Raw genomic sequence first — 14,694 nt, forward strand, 5'->3', positions numbered from 1 at the left:
GTAACAGCGAATTACCCGAAGCTAGGCTTGGATGTACGGACGCTTATTTTGGGAAATAAGTTTTTACGAAGCTTATTTTTGGAATTAAGTTGTTAATTTATCTTATTTTATTCAAATTCTCGTTAGCTTTTGAGTCGGATTGAAATGGGCCTAATCAATCTAGACTATGGACCCAAACTTATAAAGTCTTAATAAGAAAATTTGAAAAAAATAAGACAATTAAACAACTTATTTCCCAAAATAAGCTCTGCGAAAACTTAATTCTCAAAATAAGCGTCCGTACATCCAAACCTAGGTTTGGCAAGAGTCGCTGTTAGTAACAGCGAAAGAGAAAAAAAAATTATAAGCCCAAAGTAACAGCGACTTAATATATATATATATATATATATATATATATATATATATATATATATATATATATATATATATATATATATATATATTTATATTTATATATAATTATATATTTAAGTAGCTGTTAGTAATAGCGACTTAATGCGTTTTAAATTTTCAGTTCTCACTTCTCAGTTACTTCCTTATTCCAGTTGACGAGATGAAGGAGTTACCAGTTAACCTTAAAGTCGCTGTTAGTAACAGCGACTTTGGGCTTTTAATTTTTTTTTTTTTCTTTCGCTGTTACCAACAGCGACTCTTGCCAAATCTAGGTTTGGATGTACGGACGCTTATTTTGGGAAATAAGTTTTCATGGAGCTTATTTTAAGAAATAAGTTATTTAATTGTCTTATTTTTTTCAAATTTTAGTCTTAATAATGAGTTTAGAGTCTTAAATGTGTCTTTATCTAATTGTTTCTATTTCACCAATTTTATCTTTTAAAGATCTGATTAGATTTGAGAATCATTGATTGCCAGACTTTTATTTTCTTTTATTTCCAACCTTGTAATAACTAATATAGTTTATGTAAGTGGTTCGCCTTAAGTCTCTTTCTTCATTCGTTCTTTTTTACTTGTATTATTTGTTTTTTCACACTTTTCAATATACGAATTTGATCATTAATCTGTTTAATTATGCATATTAAAAATTATGGAAACTAGAAATTAATAAATGTTGAATCGAGATAATTCAAATAAGATTTTATAAATTATCGACAATACAAAAGTTAATTTGCTTAATAAATAGTAATAGAGTCAACTATGATTCAACTAAAAAAAAAAACTAGCAAGTTATAGAAAGTCAACCTTTGTCTAACTAGTGACCACTAGAACCTCGACATAGATTAGGCCTAGTAAAGGCCTAACTAGCTAGTTTACAAGGCCTGCTAGATAATCATGCCAGACGGATACAATATGTCATTTTGAATCAATTTTTGAGTCACAACTTTTTGTTGAGACGATCTCACTGTGAGATATTTCTTATATATAAATTGTATAATTTAATTAATGTAATTATTAATATATCCATTTTTTATTTTAAAATTATTTCATCGAAAAATAATCAAAATAAGTAACTCTTTCTTAGTAGAAGTTTTAACAAATCATGATTTATGTCAACATCGTATACTATGTATGTATTGCCTTTTTATATCAAACTGGTCCTATGAATACTAGCCAACTGTCATTTTACTATATTTTCATTTTTTTTTCACATTTTCACATTCACCAATTCAACATTAATAATTTTATTAATAATTTGCAAATTACAATTTTAAGTTATAAAATTTTTGTGAATTACAGTCTTAAAATTTATTTTTCACGAATTACCTTTATTAAAGTATCAAAATTTATAGCGTTGAGGCATGTTCACATAATTATGACCATTTTAACGGTTGCAATTTTAGGTTAAATGATCGAAATTCTGTAATTTGGCCTGAACACTATAGACTTTGATACTTTAGTGGTTGTAATTCGCAAAAAAATAAACATTAAGGCTGTAATTTATAAATTATTTAATTTTACATGATAGAAAATATAAAATGTTATTATTAATTTTGCATTGAAACGAATTAAATAAAATCTCGTTTGACTATAATTAAACTTATAAATAAAAAATAAAATACAAATTATGACGGGACAAATTGATAAACAGTGCCAAAAAACAATAGTTGGAAATAATAACCATGAAATTGGGTTTTATTTCTTCTATTCCATTATATTTGCAACATTTGACTTTTTAGGGTATGTTTGGTTGGCTCTTTTTTAATGGTATGGAATGGTATCACAACCATTTCAATGTTTGGTTAGGCCTTTTTACATTGGGATGTCATACCCTCTGGATTCTCATCCCATTCCAATCCTTTAGAATCTCATACCCTCCTATCCCCCTAAGTTTCAAACTCCATTCCATCCCATATTCAAACCCTAATTTCAGAAAAGTGATGAGAGAGAAAAAAGTAGCAGCCACCTTCCTCCTCCAACAATAGTGAAAGCTGAACGGACTCCAACTTCACCGGCTGACTTCCTCCCCGGCGGCGGCTCTCTTCTCCGGTACGGCTATCATCTCTGCCGCTTGATTTTGCTGTACAGAGAGAAGGGAAAACGAAAGGACCGGTTGAGTCAACGAGAAGATGATGAATCTTGCTTGAAGACACTCGAAATTTCAGAAGAAGGAGGAAAGTGGTGAAGGTGTTGATGGAGCTGCTGATTGCTCGAAGAAGGAGGAAGGGAAAAGGAAATGGGTTTCTGATTTGGGGGTTCGGGTATATAATAATAATAATTTTTTTTTTATTTTTAATTCTTATTTTAAACTTTTCCTTTATGTGCAATAAAATTGATAAGACAAGTTAATATTTTTGCACTTGGCCTTCCTTGCTGTCCACTTCCAAGATTTTATTTTTTATTTTATTTATTTTTTTTACCTTTTATTATTATTATTATTATTATAACTTACTTAACTTACTTGATTCATGGTAAATTTCTAATTAGTTTAAAGCCCAAAATAATTTTATTTATTTTAAATTCCCAAATGTCACACATTACCATTGATAGAGAGAGAAAGACGGAGGGGTCGGATTGAGAATCCATTCCATAATTGAACCAAACAGTGTGAATGAATTGAATATCTATTACTGGATTGAACCAAACAGTTTTAGTCTGGTATGGGGTTCTGAATCCATACCATCCTGGTATGGGGTTCCATACCATTCCAATCCTGCTCACTGAACCAAACGGACCCTTACACAATTCAATTATTAGAATGAATATACAATAAACAATTCAAATAAAATTTCACTTCACTAAATTTTTCCTACATATTAGACACAATGTATAAAACAAACTTAAAAGATTACTACTGTAAATAACCGTAAATCCGTAATATATAAGTATTTTGAAAAAGGAAACCATAAAACTTTTGTATACTTCGAGTAGTTGAGAAGATAGAAGAGAAGTGCATTAAATAACGTCGCTTATTTCAATCAGTTAACGCTTTTTTTTATGACATTTTACGACACCTTCTTCAACCTTCTCTCTCTTCATTAAAAACTCTCTTTTCCTCACCACCTACTCTCTTTCTACATTATTCATTCATTATTCATCACTTGTCTTATATACCCATCAAAAAAGATACTTCTACTAAACAAATTAATTGAATTGGTAGTAGGTTTTATAGAATGCCAACTCAAATCCAAGTCAAACACGCTGCTTATCCGGCGGAAAATTCTTTACCCATTTGTTAAATTAATTGAAAAACCTAAACAAACAGTTGGGTTTTGTTCTAAATCCAATTTGGAAATATGGGTAATCGATTTATTTGTATGTCGAAGAAAGATACTAAAGTTACTGGATCAAAAAGTAAGAGAATTGGAAGGTCTCAAAGGAAATTATTGGAAGATGAAGAAGTTGCTTTACATAGAAGAGCTTTATCAATGGCGATTCATCAACATCAATTGTCTCAGAGATTTGAAGGAGCTTCCATGTCTCGTAGAATTGGTTCTACTTCTCGCCGCCGCACACTTTCTGACCCTTTTTCTAATTCTAAACAGGTTTCTTTTTACTCTTTAATCCTACTTGTTGGAATGAGATCTTTTTGGTAATTTGTGGAAAAAGTCAAGTATATTCTATACAATTAATAAATTAATTAAGTTTTGAAAAGTATTTGATTCAGTTTAATGTAATCATTGTTTGGGAAATTTTTTAGGTTTTTACTCATCATTATGCTTAAAAGGTGATTATAAAAAGTAGATGATTCAATTATGTTTTGGGTATTTGAATCTGGATCTTGTAAAAGATGGGTCTGGTTGATTGCTTTTTGTTCACTTTTTGTGATTTGCAGTCTCTTGCTGTATTAAAGTTGATTTTTTAACTTAATTTTGAGTATATAATGATGCCCACAAACCATAGAGTTGGAGTTTATTAGTGTATTCTACTTGATAGAGAATAGGATTTCGGATTGTTAACCCTTTAATATGATAGTATATACAATGTCCAACTGAATTTGTTATGGCCCGAAAATCGGAGTGAGAGCTTTTTGGAATCATCATACCCTTATCAAGACATAAGGATGTAGGCAAAAATACGGTTTTGGTCATGTTCGTGGTAACCGTCACTGAAACATTTCGAGGTCAATACAGAAAATTTCACACTATGGTCGTCATTTGGTGATGCGGCCTTGTTTTTGCTCTATGATTGCGGCCAGGGCGACCCTTGGGCCTTGGCTTATAGAAGGTCTTTTGGGAATGTTGTAACAAAATAAAAGGGACGGAGGGATTACATCTAGCAGTAGCTTCACTGAATTGTGTATATTTGTATTCTTACTGTAACTTTGTATTGAGCAAGCTTTTGGCTTGTTGAACGGAGGGATCACTTCTACCAATGTAATGTTTTGGCTTGATCATTGAAGCACGACGCGCAAAACTATGCCCCGTACACGCAAAAGGATTTTGGAATTTTAACCTTTTTGTATGATAGTATATCCTATGTCCAACTGAATTTGTTACGTGCCAAAAATCAGAGTGAGAGCTTTTTGGGAATCATCGTACCCTTATGGTTGCAACAAGAGAGACCCTTGGCTCGTACAAGGTCTTTTGGGAATGTTGTAACTTTTAACAAATTATAAGGGATGGAGGGACTAGTAGCAGTAGTTTTAGTGAATTGTGTATATTTTTATTCTTATTGGAACTGTTTATTGAGGAAGCTTTTGGCTTGTTGAACTGGTTATATTAACTCTTTTTTGTAACTCTTGGCTTGTTGTAACTCTTTAACCGTTTTTTGTTTTACTACTATGGTTATATTAACCTACAAGACTTTTCTTTTTTGATTCATGTTAAGATTATATTTTCGAACAATGCATTTGGATAACACCATGGCCTATCTTAGCTTTTATGAGATCAAATTTGGGGGTTTTTTTCCTCAGGCTCCTGATTTCTTGGAAAGTCTAAAAGGACACCGAATTGTTCTAGTCCATGGTGAAGGCTTCGGTGCATGGTGTTGGTACAAAAGCATTGCTTTATTAGAAGAATCTGGATTACTTCCTGTTGCTTTAGATCTTAGTGGTTCTGGTATAGATACTAAGGATACAAATTCAATTGCTACTCTGGTTGATTATTCCAAGCCACTCATCACATATATAGAGAACCTTCCAGAAGATGAAAAGGTTGGTTAGATGTCATGGACAAATTTGCTTGATTTTTCGACAACTTTATGGGCCTGTTTTCAGGTAATGTTCTAACATTTGAATTTTACACTAGGTTATATTGGTTGGCCATGGATGTGGCGGTGCATCTCTTTCGTATGCTATGGAGCACTTTCCATCGAAGATTTCCAAGGCAATTTTTGTCTCTGGCACGATGGTGTGCAGTGGACAGAGGCCATTCGATGTTTTCAATGAACAGGTAAAAATTTGAAAGTGAAACGAGCATTTTTTGTATGGCAATGAACAACTTTTTTCAAGAGGTGTGTAAGGTATCAAGATATCCTGTTTGAGATTGACATGAGGTAGGATAAAATTGGTAGAATCTGATCGTAGGAGCTTTGTTCCTAGAAATAAAGTTAGATATACTGAAATTGTTGATCCATAGTCATAAATTTTAAACTTGTAAAATAAAATTTCTTTAACCTCATTTTCTAACATATGTAAGTGTGTATATGAAAAAAATTAATGAAAGATGGCGCATAAAAAAAATAATTATAATAAAGACTAAATTTGGTGGATAGTATTTGGCCAAACCCTTTCGCGCGCCCCCTCCGAAAAAAGTAAATACCCCTGATGTGCATAAGCATTTTATTGCTTAACGTTGTTTTGACTGCAAGTTCCAAAGAGTGATCTTCTACCTGCATTACTTAATGGTGTGATTTTTGCAGCTTGGTTCTTCAGAAGATTTTATAAAGGAATCACAATTCTTAATTCATGGAAACGGCACTGATAATCCTCCGACAGCGTTCATGTTGGAGAAGCAGCACATGAAGGCTTTATATTTTAACCAGAGCCCTCTTAAGGTAAGCCTTCTAGTTGGCCTTTCTGATTATCTTCTGTTTATCGAGACCATTGTATTCCTATGAGATGGCTGTGCTGAAATGACAATGCTCTGGCAGCATTCATGGCCAATGTAACATAATTCGGTTTTGAATTTGTGATTCGCTCAACTTTGTCCAAGAATAGCCCAAAACTGTCCCTAATTCGCTTTTTTCGATTCGCGAGGAGATTAGCGAATCATGTGACGGTGTTCATGGCTTTCACTGTGCTATCTGAAATTAGATCTTTGGCTTAATTGGTTATTACTTTTTTGTCGTTTGCAAAGTGATCATTCTTAGAGACAGCCTAGTGTCGTACGGTGTCTCATCTTTTATACATCATTCTATTACCCCAATATTCATTGTTATTAAAAATTGAAAATCACGATTCTGATTTACGATTTTACTATCCAAAAACAAGCAAACGATCTAAATCATAGGTAAAATCATAAGTTGGTAGAATCTTACGATTCGAATTAAGTGGCATTTCACTCTGCTAATGCATTAAATGGCTCCCATTGGGGTTGAATTTACGCAAACCTGACCCTTGTTGCCAGTTGGGAATAACAAAGATGATGTTTTCATGACCCTTGGTTGCAAACAAGCATCTTCACTTTGGAGTTATTTGCACAAATTCTTGATGATTCCAAGGATATTCATTATTTCAGGATATAGCATTGGCAATGGTGTCGATGAGACCAGTCCCTGTGGGGCCAATAATGGAGAAGCTCGTGTTATCACCCGAAAAGTATGGTTCTGTTCGGCGTTACTACATTCAAACACTAGATGATCGGGCACTTTCACCAGACATCCAAGAAAAGCTAGTTAGAGAAAACCCACCGGAAGGAGTGTACAAGATTAAAGGTAGTGATCACTGCCCTTTCTTCTCGAAACCCCAATCGCTTCATAAACTTTTACTCGAGATAGCCCAAAAAGAATAGGCGAAGATAATCGTAAAACATTCAATGGGGTTGTAGGGTATTCCTGATTGTTATTGAAGGTTGAAATTGTACAGGAGAAAGATAAAGGTTTTTACTTATAAATTCTGTACTGCCTCATTTCTTTTTGCTATTTATACAGGCAAAATATTGGAATTCTTTTTTTTTTTAATACATCAACTATGCTGCAATTTACGTAGGAAATTCGGGTGTTGTGTTTATGGTTAAACCAAATAATCATTTATGTTGCTTTTAGATTTTGTTGGAAACAAGTCTTTGGTTGTTCTTATGTATACAGGTAGAATGGGTGGTGCTCGGCTGCGCTTTGTAAAAAAGAAAACATGCTTAAATGGGCTGAGTCCATCTGGCCCGTCTCAACCCGTTTATAATTTTTGTTGAAATTCACTGGAATTTTGTAGTAAAATTACAGAGAAAGATGATTCATGGTCATGGCATTCTAAAGATCAAAAGCAACAAAGTCTAGATCATTCGTTGTCATCCTTATTACTTCTTTACTCAACTAGAAGCACACTAATATAACCGTTTAAAATTTAAATTAAATTAAGTATTTTCGCATAATGTCAGGGTTTTGTGGGGTGAGATAACCCTTCCATCAAATGTGCGTAGTATTGACATTACAATAGGACTCCTAAAAATTAACCGGATAAGATTATGTCAGTTCAAAAATATTGTTCTTGTTTGATGACATGAGATTGACAAACAGTACAATAGTAGTACTTGTATACATGATAGGAGACTAGAAAGTACATTTAATTTAATTTCCACATAATATAATTAGTGGTCAAATTCAAGTATCCGACGGTTAACAATAGTCTTCGCTTTTTGTAAAACCATCCACGAATATAGCTTACTTACATCCTCACTATTTATAAATAATATGGTAATTATTTAGAAAGAGAGATATATTTATTCGAAGAACAAATTTTTTTTATATTTGAATGTTTCACTATAAGAACGTATTTTATATATGGATTAAATAACACAACAATGTAAATAATAACAAATAATAAGCTTATGAGCTTCTTATTTTGAGCTCGTTTCAGAAAACTACGATTCATCCAAAAATTTTAGGGAAGATTAACGGCACAAGTGCCAACAAACTTGAGGCCACACCTACAAATAGATTGAAAAGATTGTGACATACTTTTTAAAACAGAACAGAGTGTAAAATACATCCAAAAATCTAATTAAAATTGCAATCCCTCTCGTTCAGGTCTTAAACCTTTAACCTTGACCTTAACCTAAGGATGTTAACATCATCCCGAGAAAAATAAATAAAACTCCGCTAGATAGACAGGATTTGCTATCTTAGCCTGTGGAGTCCATGATCACCTTACTCAATGGTCGATATTGTCTATGTTTAACAAACAGAAAACTACGATTCATCGTGGATCACTAAATCAGCTCAACATTCTTCAATACCCATTTATGATTGTACCAAAGTGCTCCGATTCTCCCACAGTTGAATCATTATAACAATCTCGAACATGATTCAGCGCATCTTGATACATTGAGCATGAAAGTTGTTGATCTTCATTGCAAAAGCTTCAATGGTGTTTCTACATAGCTTTGGTCATTTGCATTGCGGTTCACAGAAGCTACTAAATTAGCAACTTAACGGGCAATATGTATACTAAAAATGATGCTCGATTCCAAAGCTAAATCCATCATTTTACAGTTTTTCATTTCTTGAAGGGGTGTTCTACAATGCCCCGCAAAATCATAATTGAAACAAAAGCAACTAAGAGGACAAGACAGACCTATAGAAACAGAATCCAAATGAAGCACCTATCTAAGACCCATAACCACTAACGTAAAACAGACCTTACTGGCACAAAGGATCTGCAAATCCATCTTAACGTCTTCCCTTGGGACGCTTAGGCATGCTGCTACTGGGACCAGCTCGAGACTTCCCAAATGCCTTCATCTTTCTTTTACGTCTCTCATCTTCACTGTCGGATTCATCTCCTCTTTCACGGTCTGCATTGCTTGCTTCTCTCTCCAGCTCTTCCCAAGTCTTTCCCTCTTCTTCTTCTTCGACTTCCTCTTCATCCTCTTCCTCTTCGTCCTCATCGGATTCCACCAAGGATTCACTGTCAGAGTCCTCATCTTCCGACTCTGATTCTGCCTCTACATCAGATGGCTCATAACCTTTATCAGACTCCTCCTCGTCAGTTTCAGAATCACTAGCATCCATGTTTAAGAACTCCCAGCCTCCATCTTCTATGAACTTTGTTGGATCGTCGGTAATTGTCTTTAAAATGGCACGCCAGTGTAAATTCAATCTACTCTCATAATATTTGATATCGGTGGTGTCTAGCCATTCTTTGATGCTCTCCAAAGAAGTGGTGGGGATAGAATCGATTCGAAACACATCTTTCTTGAAATCCTTGAATACAATTGTCATATCGAAATTCTTCTGCCCAAAGCCAACTCTCTCCAAGTTTACTATCTCGATCTCACTCAGGGTAATCACAAGGAAGGGTGTCTCAATCAGCTCAACAAGACAGCTGGAAGTGGGAACAATAAAAGCAGAGGCTTTGTAAGGAACACCATGGAAGCCAAGTTCCCTCAAAGGCATATCAAACTCCAGGTCAAGATCCTTAAACTGTGGCATTCCCCAAAGTTCATTCACTCTGGTCACAAAATTTTGGAAATCCATGTTAATTTTGTTTTTTCTTTCTCTTTCACGATGCTCCTCTTCAATCTCATCAGGATCATAGGCCGATCTTCTCCCACCACCCAAGGTCTGGACCACATCCATCACTTCAACGTAAAACTGGACATCCTTGGTCTTTTTGTTGCCCACCATGATGTGATTGTGGAGGTGGAAATGAAGAAGAGTTATCATTTCATTTTCTGCAGGCTGGAAAAATGCGTGTTTAATGTTACCAAACATGATATCAACACGCTCATCAGGCCTGGAGGTAGAAAAACGAAATCCATTCACATGTGCTTCTAATGTACCAGGTAGCTTTCTTCCTCGGCCACCAAAAACAGGACGGACCCAAAGATCTGTAAGTCTTATTGGTTTTGATCTGTTCGTAGCAACTATAAGTTTCTCCTGAGTAACCAAGGTAGCTCTCTCGGCCCTCTCAGACTCCCTGGCAGCAACCTGTCGCCGAAGAGTCTTTATGGCAGCAACAACTTCATTCACATGCCTGGGGTCTTTTGAGCGGAATGATACTTCTTTCACATATATTGCACCCTGATTCTTCAAGGAATTTGCATCATGTGGACTAAATGGTGTGCCTGGAACATTGAATATTATCCTGATATAACTATTGCGATTGGTGTCTGACTGACTGGTTATAGTTTTCACAGTGGCAATGTGGAAAGGAACCATGCTTCCGTAGATGGGCAACAAAATAGCCTCATTCTTTGCATCAACTTGAATCATCATTTCACCCTTTGGAGGTGGCAGATCATTCACATTCTTGTAAGCTACCAACTCTGTTGAAGATCTTGACATCGAACGGCTATCTCCTGCCCCTGCACCAACACCAGCAAGTCTGCGAGCAGTTTCTTCATTCTTTTGACGAGCAAGTTCAGCTTGGTGCTGTCTCCGAAGCTCTTCTCGGTTAATCTCTCCGTGATCTGATCGAAGAGTAGTTTTTGTCGGAATAGCTTCAGCCTCACTGACCTTGCGTTTAGCCTGCAGCAGACAAAAGTTGTTGATAAGAAAATCATAAAAGAAACATCACAAGAAAGCAATTATAAGCCACCCATCCAAAGTGGCTTCCAATTCCCTACAAGAGAAAGTCTTGTATGGACTTAGTCCACGCTCTATTTTACTATGCACCAACCTTAAAAGATATTAAAATAGTAAGTATTTATACTTAACAAGTACAATCATTGGAGAATATTTGCTATTATTATGTTGATACACACTAAATTATTGTGAACCAAGTTTATACAAGTCTTTTACTCCCTAGAAACCGTTTATTTAAAATTTGTAGAACACAGAAGAAAGAAACATGAATATATAAAATCCACCTAGAAAGATATTGAAGTGGAGGTCTAACGGATTTTGCAAAGCAGTAATTCAATGCAATGCAGAAAGCCAGAAACCCTTTGTGCAGAACACAAAATCATAATGTAGTGAAGTCTTGTGACAATGAAAAAAAGGGAAAAGCCGCTTCTTCAAGAGAATGCATATTAATTGCTTCATTAATGCACACCTTCTAGAGGAGCAAATGAGCAATCATTAGTCTTTTGCTTTAGATTATAAAAGACTAAAGCAAAGTATAGCAAAAGGGCCATTAAATCATGCTTTGTTATTCAGGTTCATAGATGATTACAATCAAGTTTTAAGTGTCAATTTTGGAAAGTCTATTCATTACTGAATGTTGAGATCCATAATGCAAAATATCTCACAGCAGAATACGGCGGGCATATTGGGAGGCTTTTATGCTTATTGTTACAGAAAGGTGCGCAAAACGTGGAAGCCATTCTGCAACTCTTACTGGAAGGAACATCATCGGAAAATTGGAAACAATGTATTATTAAACCCCTTTTTATCTTCGGGGTTACTTAATGGCACTAGGATAATGGAATGTTAAAAAGGAGCAATATATCATAGGAAAAACTGAAATTAAAAATGCCACCTTTGGGCGATGGGCTTATAAAAATCCCACCTTTCTATTTTTCACAGATCATTCAAAGACAACGCTTCTTATTCATTTAGAAGTAATATAGTAACAAGGGAAAAGAAACTTTTCATTTGTAGAAGTTACATAGTCAACAAACTAAATCTGTCCAGTACAAACATCATGAAGGAATGATAATAATAACAATTGGAAAAACAAAAGTCTACCACATAATATCAGCCAAAGCAATTTCTAATATTTCTGCCAAAAAAAATTTCACTTAAATGTACCTTCCTTTCTTTTATGTCACCTAGCGTCATTCGTTGAACCATGTCCAATCATTAATTAAAAGAAGACATTGACAGGAAATTTTCAATGCACTACTCAGTTAGTGAACACATATGCAAGCAATATTGTGAAAAATATTTAACGACCAATCAGAGACACAGAGCATCAGAGCACTAAATAAGTCCATCAAATAAGTAAACTTCAGTTAAAGAATATCACCTTAGCAGGCTCTTCTTCCTCCTCTTCTTCATTGAAAGAGTAGGCAATATCCTTCAGTGCCTTGGAACTCAGCGAAGTCGTGACTTCTGGGCCTTTCTCCCCAATAATTACAGTATCGGCCAAAAGCAGAGCAAAATTCTGGCTTTTTGGATTACTAGCATCAGTTTTCATGTTCTGAAAGCCTATAGAAACATTGAAAACCATCCCTGGTTTCAACACCTTGTCATTCTTGGCATTCAAACTCAAACCCGACTCTCGAAATTCAAGGCCGATACCAGTACCTGCTGACTTAGTTAGATTTTTCACCAAATCAGGCGCCTCTTTTTCAACCACTACAAGAGCAGCCTGGTAAACACCACTAGCTTTATTGCCTGCCTTCAGAGCGCTAATGGCAGCTTCCTGAGCCTTGAGCAAAACCTCATACGCCTTACTCTGATTTGGATTAGCATCAATCAAAATTGTCCTAGCTACATTCGAACAATAACTATTATACCTCGATCCAACAGCACAAATAATGGCACTAGCAGGTTCGTAATATAGAGGGTCATCATTACTAGATGCACTCGGTCGCAAATCAAACTTCCCACCACTCTGAATAATTGGAGGGTAACAAATATCAACATTCTCCGCCTTCAACTTAACTTTAACCCTAGCAGGATCTAAAATTGCCTTTTCAGCATCATCCATTAATGCAGAATGCGCCACTGTTTTCTCCTCGTCAATAACCTGCTCCAACTTAGGAACAACATGGCTCTTCATCACTGAACTCGATAAGAAAGCTGCCTTCTTCACATTCACCATTTCTCCACTATCCTTGACTGAGAATAAATCCGATAACCCATTCGTAATATCACTCAACTTCAACCCAGAGTTTGACAACTTCTCTCCCCACAATTCTAGCAATTTCCCTTCAGGAGCTTCCTTTGATAAGTAACCAACTATTTGATCGTCCCCAGATGAACGTACACTCTTCAAAATGGTCTCCATTTGGGACGAACCATCTTCATTTTTCCCCTTAACATGCATCAAAACATCGACACCTACGGCCTCTTTGGCCGACTTTTTGATAACCTCAAGCAAGGAAGCTTTCTTCTGACTACAAAGAAAATGAATTTGCTTCTTAGTAAAAAGCATAATAGTTTCAGGAAATTCATACCCTAAAAGCCAAATATTAAGCGCCGAAGATTTCAAGTATCGCAAATCATCAGAAGGCGGCGGTGTCGCAATCGCTAATGCATCTGAATCGCCCCATAAATCTGATTTATTCTCCTTCCAGTTATCATACAAAGCCTTCAATCTCTTGGAAAAGGTTTCTAAATTGATTTGATATGGATTACTCGACGGCTTCCCATTTGCAGTCGCCATCGCGATTATTCCAGAATTAGGGTTAGGGTTTTTTTATTTGAGGGAGGTGTAACTTAAAATTGAATAACTTCGCGTTTAAATCTTGCTTAACTGGTACAAATTAACAGAAATTAGTTCAAAAATTAGGGTTTGAATCGAAGAGAGGAGAAATTCATGAAGCTAGAAAAATTGTAGAAGAGATTGGAAAGGATTGAGTAAGATTTTGAGGAATGGAAGAAGATGAGAGATGAGATGAGAGGAGAGAGAAACTTAAATGCGAAATTATCGAAATAATACATAAAAATAGGGGAATTTATAAAGAAGGATAAATCAGATTAAGAAATAGGGTTTGTTGTTTTGCGAAATTACGAGAAACGCCACTAGTAAATCTTGACGTTGAGTAAACGACGCCGTTGTTTGTATCTCCTTATTTTTCTGAAATTATTGGCGGGAGACTGGAAACTATTAGCGGGAATTTGACCCTTTTTTGCATTTAGTAAAAAAGTGATGGATTTGTTGAATATTAAATTAAATATTAGATAAATATATAAATGCAGGGATGAAAGAGGAAATCAAGTATCAACTTAAAAAAATTAAAGAAAACTTGTTATTTAAAAGAAGTAGGTTTTGTTTTAATTGGAGTAAGTATTATTTTTTTAGATTAAGTCTTGAATAATTCTTAACTATATTTTCTTCATTCTTTCACCTTACCATATAGCTCATATAAAAATATTACTTTAAATAAGTTATAAATTGTAATTAATAATTCAATTTTTACAAAATATATCATATTCTTTATTATGAGAATTGTTACAGATATATGAATGATATAATCAATCGAATATCCAATTATCAATGAGAAAAAAATTTATAAATAATGAGAGATGATT

At 34.8% G+C, this 14,694-nt stretch overlaps 2 protein-coding genes across 2 annotated transcripts; one reads left to right on the forward strand and one right to left on the reverse strand.

Moving 5' to 3' along the window:
* The first annotated feature begins 3,083 nt into the window (after positions 1 to 3,083).
* LOC130810054 (putative methylesterase 14, chloroplastic) lies at positions 3,084 to 7,612 on the forward strand. The gene is made up of 5 exons (XM_057675983.1): positions 3,084 to 3,938; positions 5,309 to 5,548; positions 5,643 to 5,786; positions 6,256 to 6,390; positions 7,074 to 7,612. The coding sequence occupies exons 1-5, from the start codon at positions 3,690 to 3,692 to the stop codon at positions 7,344 to 7,346; spliced, it is 1,041 nt and encodes a 346-aa protein (XP_057531966.1). The 5' UTR covers positions 3,084 to 3,689; the 3' UTR covers positions 7,347 to 7,612.
* Positions 7,613 to 8,361: 749 nt separating this feature from the next.
* LOC130810053 (FACT complex subunit SPT16) lies at positions 8,362 to 14,088 on the reverse strand. The gene is made up of 2 exons (XM_057675982.1): positions 12,461 to 14,088; positions 8,362 to 11,019 (listed from the first exon to the last, which is right to left on the reverse strand). Exons 1-2 carry the CDS (start codon positions 13,823 to 13,825, stop codon positions 9,220 to 9,222), a joined length of 3,165 nt encoding a protein of 1,054 aa, XP_057531965.1. The 5' UTR covers positions 13,826 to 14,088; the 3' UTR covers positions 8,362 to 9,219.
* Between the last annotated feature and the right edge of the window lie 606 nt (positions 14,089 to 14,694).

The sequence above is a fragment of the Amaranthus tricolor genome, chromosome 4 (genome assembly GCF_026212465.1).
Source record: "Amaranthus tricolor cultivar Red isolate AtriRed21 chromosome 4, ASM2621246v1, whole genome shotgun sequence".
NCBI lineage: Eukaryota > Viridiplantae > Streptophyta > Magnoliopsida > Caryophyllales > Amaranthaceae > Amaranthus > Amaranthus tricolor.

Bases quoted from the DNA above. Each gene is read 5' to 3' on its own strand.
- LOC130810054 (XM_057675983.1), top strand. From the start codon at position 3,690: ATGGGTAATCGATTTATTTGTATGTCGAAGAAAGATACTAAAGTTACT. The intron at 5,549-5,642 runs GTTGGTTAGATG...ATTTTACACTAG, and splicing joins ACCTTCCAGAAGATGAAAAG to GTTATATTGGTTGGCCATGG. The intron at 6,391-7,073 runs GTAAGCCTTCTA...TCATTATTTCAG, and splicing joins TTAACCAGAGCCCTCTTAAG to GATATAGCATTGGCAATGGT.
- LOC130810053 (XM_057675982.1), bottom strand. From the start codon at position 13,825: ATGGCGACTGCAAATGGGAAGCCGTCGAGTAATCCATATCAAATCAAT. The intron at 11,020-12,460 runs GTGATATTCTTT...TGTCTGCTGCAG, and splicing joins AGGAAGAAGAGCCTGCTAAG to GCTAAACGCAAGGTCAGTGA.